The sequence below is a fragment of the Odocoileus virginianus genome, chromosome 6, assembly GCF_023699985.2.
Source record: "Odocoileus virginianus isolate 20LAN1187 ecotype Illinois chromosome 6, Ovbor_1.2, whole genome shotgun sequence".
Taxonomy (NCBI): Eukaryota; Metazoa; Chordata; class Mammalia; order Artiodactyla; family Cervidae; genus Odocoileus; species Odocoileus virginianus.
The window spans coordinates 5,597,299-5,603,298 of record NC_069679.1 but is presented as its reverse complement, the minus strand read 5'-3'; the positions used below and the strand labels follow the sequence as shown (position 1 = coordinate 5,603,298).

The following is a 6,000-nucleotide window of genomic DNA, read 5'->3' as shown; positions in this document are numbered from 1 at the left end:
CCCTGATGCTGCAAAAGACTGAAGGCGGGAGAAGGGGATGATAGAGGAGGAGATGGTTGGATGGCATCACCGAATTGATGGACGTGAGTTTGAGTAAGCTCCGGCAGTTAGTGATGGATAGGGAAGCCTGGGGTGCTGCAGTCAATGGGGTCGCAAAGAGTTGGACACGACTTTAGTGACTGAACTGAACTGAACTATGTCATCATAGCAATGTCACATATTTTTGTTTACGTACCATCTTATTTTTCCCCACTAGAAGCTCCACGAAACATTTTTGTTTTCTTCAGTGCAATTTCCCCAGTGTCTGGCATGTAACTGGTGCTCAATAAATATTTGCTGACTGAATAAGTCAAGTCCTTAGAACAGACAGAGAAAGGGAAGTTTTCATAGGGTGCCCCAGATGAGACCTGGCCTAACCAATGCTTTTATTCATCTTGCTTTATAGCAATATATAAATTTTAGCAAACAACTTCTTTATATAATAATGAGAAAATGTGTATATAATTGAAATAGAAGGTAGAGTGGAATGAAAGGATTAAATTGGGTGTTAAAGATTCCAGGAGATCTACTTAGCTTACTGCTAAAAGAAGTTTGTCCTAGAATCAGTGGTTTTCAAATATTGTTTTAAAGCAGAACAACTGTGTTTTCAAGCAAAACCTCAATAAATTAAACAGTTTATTAAAGCAGATCTGCTCTGATTGACTTCGGCAGTGGCTTGAAGGAGTGTTTGGAGAGTTCCACTCTCTTAGTCCCCTCACACCCACAAAGAGCTTTGGCTTCTGAGGGAATTCTAGAAACACAGTTTGAAAACAGTGGGATGAAGGAACTTTAGAGTCTATACTCTCTGAAAATTCTATTCATGAAGGCAGCGGAGTTAAGACCTGGGCTTTTGATCTCTGTCACTTTAAGCTGAAGGAGTACAAGGAGTTAGCACCCAGAGAGACAAAAATCACATGTGGCCTGGGCCAGTGCCCCTTCTCATGGCCAGACTGGGGAACTGTAAGTCACATTTCTCTGATCCAAGACTGATGATGGTTAAATAACTTTGCCTCTGAGTTGCGTGTCGTCCTCCTGCTACTCTCCTTCCCCACCCTCCTCCCCCAGCTCAGAACTGAAGATGTCCAAGCTCACTTGGCAATTTCTCCAGGCTTCGGAGTTGATCAGAATCTTATATACAAAGTAGTCTGGTGCCCACACGGATGGAAAAGGGTCTGATTCATTTGTCACCATCCTGCACCTTGTCAGTTAGCTGGTTGATTTGCTTTAGATATACAGAGAGAAAGCAGCCACACACACGCAGGGGTGGAAGGGTAACAGAAGAGAGCTGAATGAAGTGTTTACCAAAGTGTGCTCAGCTTTAAGGGGACAGACAGACGATTGTAAAGAACCCCGGGACTAGCAACGGCTGGAAGTTATCACCACTAGGCTTGAAAAAACAAGGAAAGAGAGCTGTCATCAAACAGTGGCTTGAGAACTTAGTAAAAAAATGCCACTACTTCCGTGTCCCTAAGGATAAGGATGTGGAACCCTCGGAAGAAGGAACTTCTCGACTCTTACTGAATTGACGGCTTTCAAGACTTCTCGAGGCCGGTCAAGCCGCCGGCTTCACTGTGACCTTCCCAGCCAAGAGTCGAAAATAGACCAGTTCACTGCGACGAGTTGGGACTACAACTCCCAGAATGCATCTCTCCGCTTCCATAGCAAACTTTTCTACTCTGGAGACTTCCGGAAGAATCGTTTGTCGGGACTAGTAGTTCCCTAGTTGGGGGTCGGCCGCCTGACTTAGCAGCCTGCTCATTGGAGCCCAGGTCACCGCCCCCTTCCCCTTGCCGTACACCGGTGTCCCACGCACGCGCGGCGCGTGCCCACGCCCCTCCCGAGGCCTAGGACGCAGGCGCGCGCACGCTCCCGGGGCTCGGTGGGCGGGGAGGGGGGAGCGGGGGAAAGGGGAGGGGAGGGTGGGGGGAGTTAGGTGTCTATTGAGTAGACGGCAGTGGGGCACGAAGAGAGCGGAGGTCCTGGTGCCAAGCGGGTCAACGCTGCTTTGGGCCTAGAGCGGGCAAGGGATTCCGAAGCTAAGGTAGCGAACTTTGCGAGTAAGAGCCGACCGCTGAGATCCTGAGGGCCGCTGGGGGCGAAGCCCCGGCCTAGGCCCCGCCGAGATGTCGGGCTGCGGAGCTTGCACTTGCGGCACGGCGGCTGCGCGAATCTTTAGCTCATCGCTCGTCTCCGCTCAAAGAGGTAACGAAGCAGTCCCTCACCTGAGCCCTTGATTCAGGAGTGTCCTGGCGGGCGGTGGAGACTCCGGGGAGGGCAAGAGACCGCCCCCACCACTCGGTGCTTCTCCTGGCAGCCCCCCTCCCCGCCCCAGCCCCGTTTCCGTGGCGTGGGACTCTGCCAACCTCTGGAGCAGCTGTTTCTCACATTTGAGGTGAACCCCCCCTGTGCTCCCCAACCTGCTGGCCTTTGGGGCTAGAATGTGGCCGCTTCGCAGAAACCCTGAAAGCGGGGGACACACTGCTCCGTTTGCTAAAAAGTGTCCCCAGACCCCACTCAGAGCTACTCCGGGGACTGCCGGCTGCTCTGCGGCTCCTCTTCCGGAGCCCGGCCGGGTTCCCCTCGAGCCCCGCGGGAAGGGCTCGGATGGAAAGCTGCCACTGTTGGGGTCCCCTGGGGCCTCGGGGCGCCGACCCGGCCGTCCCGGGCTCAGGCCGCGCGAGGCCCGGGATGTCACAGTCATTGTGCGGCCGCCCACGCCGGGACGTAAGCCGGACTCGTGCTGTTTCTGGGCGGCCGCGGGAAAGCGTCTGAGGAGGTGCCGGTTTGCTCTGCTTGTTTTTGAAGTACTTGGGTGTCTCAGCAGTCGTTTGCCGGGTTTCCTAACTTGACAGTCGGAAATAGTTTTTGAAGGGTGGCGCTTGTTTACCTTTCCTTTCTGTTTATCAGGAGCTGCGAAAGGATGGTACCCCAGCCAAGAGATTCCAGAAAAGAAACCATTTTTTCTCTTCCCTAAATAAGTAGCTGACAACAGGCTAGATCCTGTTTAAATCACTAAGTTCTAGGCAAATTCGTTTTGTTTTGGATTATCAGCTTGTGATCTCGGGGCGGAGGGGGGAAGCCCCCTATTCCTAATATTTAGCATCATTGTAAAATCCTTACTGTTTACTAAATGTTTATTTTCTGACAGTTTATTTCACGCAGGGATGAGATGAGGTGGTGTGGGCAGAAGCATTTTCTAAAATGGTATGTAAATGTAAAGGAGTGAATTTAGTCCCCAGACTTTGTTAAACCTGAACAAGTAGACATCCATATTTTAGCAATTTTGAGTTGCAAACACTTGAAAGTGACAAATAGTTGAATTCATTTATCTGACACAGTTGTTGACAGCCTCCTGTGTGCCAGGCCCTGTTTTGGTGCTGGAGATGGAGGGGGGAATAAGTCCTTACCTTCAAGTTTAGAGAACTAGACAAAGAATAATATTGTTTCTGGGCCTGTATGAAATATGTGGGTGTTCTCCTTGGGTAGGAAGGCTCCTTTTGACAAAAGTCTTCATTTCTATCAATTGTCCCTGAAAACTGAATTATAGGAAGTGTGCAGTTGTTTATTTTTCTTTTCAAAGCAACAGCTCCTTTAAAAATTAAATTTAGTAAAGCAACTATACTCCAATAAAAATTAATTTAAAAAATTAAATCTCTCCTTAGGTAAGTAAAGAATTAATGGCTTATTTAGGAATTATCTCTTTGTTTCTCAGTTAATACAAGTTTACTAGGGCTTTTCAGAAATACCAAACCATAGCATTTACTGTAAAGGAGTAAATTAAACTTAAAATGTTAGATATTACCCAATATCATTGTAGAATTTAATATTTTTATGTGACGATGAAACATCAAATGGTTTTCACATGGATTTGAGACTTTCCCAAGGCTTAATTACATAAAATGTTTGTTTTCCGTGGTAGAAACTCTATACATAAGTTTACAAAAATATAAAAATAATTTTTTTTAAGCCTGAAAAACCTCCAAGAAGGTTATTTTTATTTAGAATTCCTGGAAAGAGGAAGAGAGTGAAAGATAGAAAAATTAGAACTGAACTTTAACTAGTGTATTCTTATAATTAGAGTTAAGAATTTCAGCAACATAATTAAATAATTTCATCAATATAGTCTTCTAACAGGAAATTGTAAAGTGATTTAAGAATAGAAGGGGAGATGTCATAACTCCTCTGAAGTACAGTGCTGTTCTCTGTTTCTGTTGCTTTGTGTCATTTTTTTTTTTTTTGAGAATTTTTTTTTTTCTGTCATGTTATACTTTAAAAATTTTAAATGGTAGTTTGAAAAATTACTTGATAAATTGTCATATTAGACACTGGATCTGTTTTCCTGTTGGGCTATATATATCCAATTTAATATTTTCTTCACTGTTTTCTTTGAATATGAAATATATAAGTAAAAATTTTTAATATTTTTTTGCTCAAATTGCTGGTGTTTTCAGCATTGGTGTATGTCTTTTTCTTTTTTTTGGTGTATGTCTTTTTAAAATGTGCTTATCATATATAGCAGTCAGTTTGCATTTTAAGTATGTGCATTCAAAAATGTTTGATTCCATTTAAAAAATCCTCAGCAACAATACTTGATCTGAATTTGGCTGTGAGAGTTGTGCGATTCCGTATAACTCTCTTGATTTCTGGATGCTTTCTGTTCTTGTCCATTGAAAGGGTGTCACCTCATAAGGTTGTAAATGAAGATTTGAAGATGCTCAAACTTGTTGATTGGCATCCATAATTCTCATGATAGTTACATAATGTGCCTAACTTAATAGTTTTTAGGTGGATTTTAGTTCCCTCCCAGTCTTGTGATTAAATCCAATACAGATTAAATAAGACAAAATGAAGATAGAGCATCTTTATTTCCTATACACACTATTTCCTAGTCACTTCTTTTTTCTTGGGCATGTTCACCTTCAGACCAGTGGATTAGTAGTGTTAGTGAAAACCTGTCAAATATTTTTAAACTTAAGGAAAGCTGTTATAGGAGTCATGTTATTTTTCTTAATAAGTATTCAGAATTCCTGAAGTAATAACTTGGACATAAAAAGTTGAGATTATTAAGAGCAGTAAGTATCTACTAAATTGCGAGCACTGTGAGTTTTTGTTGAATTTTGTTTCCAATTTGTGTTAGGGGTCAAGTGTTTAAGAGAGCATCCAACTTGATTTGCCATTTCATAAGCTGTTAAACACTTAAATATGTCACCACAAATAGCTAGGTTTAAATTTTCATTAGTTCTTTCGCTCTGTTTCTAAAATGCAAGTTAAAGATCAGTTTATCTTTTAAGTGGAATCATTGGTGTGTTTTTGGAGAATGCTTAGTTTAAGAGTGAGTATAGGAAGTTAAGTATTTAGAAACTGAATAAAATATTTTCCTGTTCTTAAAAGCCCTAAAATCATTATACCTTATTCTAGTAGATATTTTTTTTTTAAAAAAACAGCTGCTCTGAAACTCAGAGCTTTATCTTTATGACAGAAGTTTGTAAGTGGTTTAACTTTTAACTGTCTTCTGTCATTACTGCCAAGTAGTCTTTTGAAATATACTTCACATAAATACTTTCCCTTGTTTGGCTTTTAGGTACTCTTCATCTGGGTTCACAGGCTTCCAAAAGGCCCAGGGGTAAAATTCAGAGGTTCTTTGAACTCTGTTTTCACTAGTCTCTGGGTGAAATGTAGCATTTCCTTCAGTTATAAATATAGGCAAGAAACTGTAGTAGTAGTAGCAATACCTGTGGAATTGTCACCAGTCAAAATCACAGATGTTTTCGTTTCACGTTACATTGCTGATAGCCCAAAGTGTTGTTTACACTTTCCGCTCCTTTGAAATCATCGTTATTTTAAAAGCTGTTAGATCTTGTTTAATTTTGTTAAGAAGCATTTTTTAAAAGTATATTGATAACTACTTCAGAATGATTGGGTTCCTATATATTTTATTCTGTACATTTAAAAATGTTCTGA

General features: G+C 42.2%; 1 protein-coding gene across 2 annotated transcripts in view; it reads left to right on the top strand.

Moving 5' to 3' along the window:
- The first annotated feature begins 1,959 nt into the window (after positions 1 to 1,959).
- CLPX (caseinolytic mitochondrial matrix peptidase chaperone subunit X) overlaps positions 1,960 to 6,000 on the top strand; it is a 36,774-nt gene continuing 32,733 nt past the window's right edge. For both annotated transcript variants that reach the window (XM_070468631.1, XM_070468630.1), the window contains exon 1: positions 1,960 to 2,241. In XM_070468631.1, the coding sequence (XP_070324732.1) occupies positions 2,163 to 2,241 (79 nt within the window). In that variant the 5' untranslated portion in view covers positions 1,960 to 2,162. The remainder of the gene's footprint in view (positions 2,242 to 6,000) is intronic.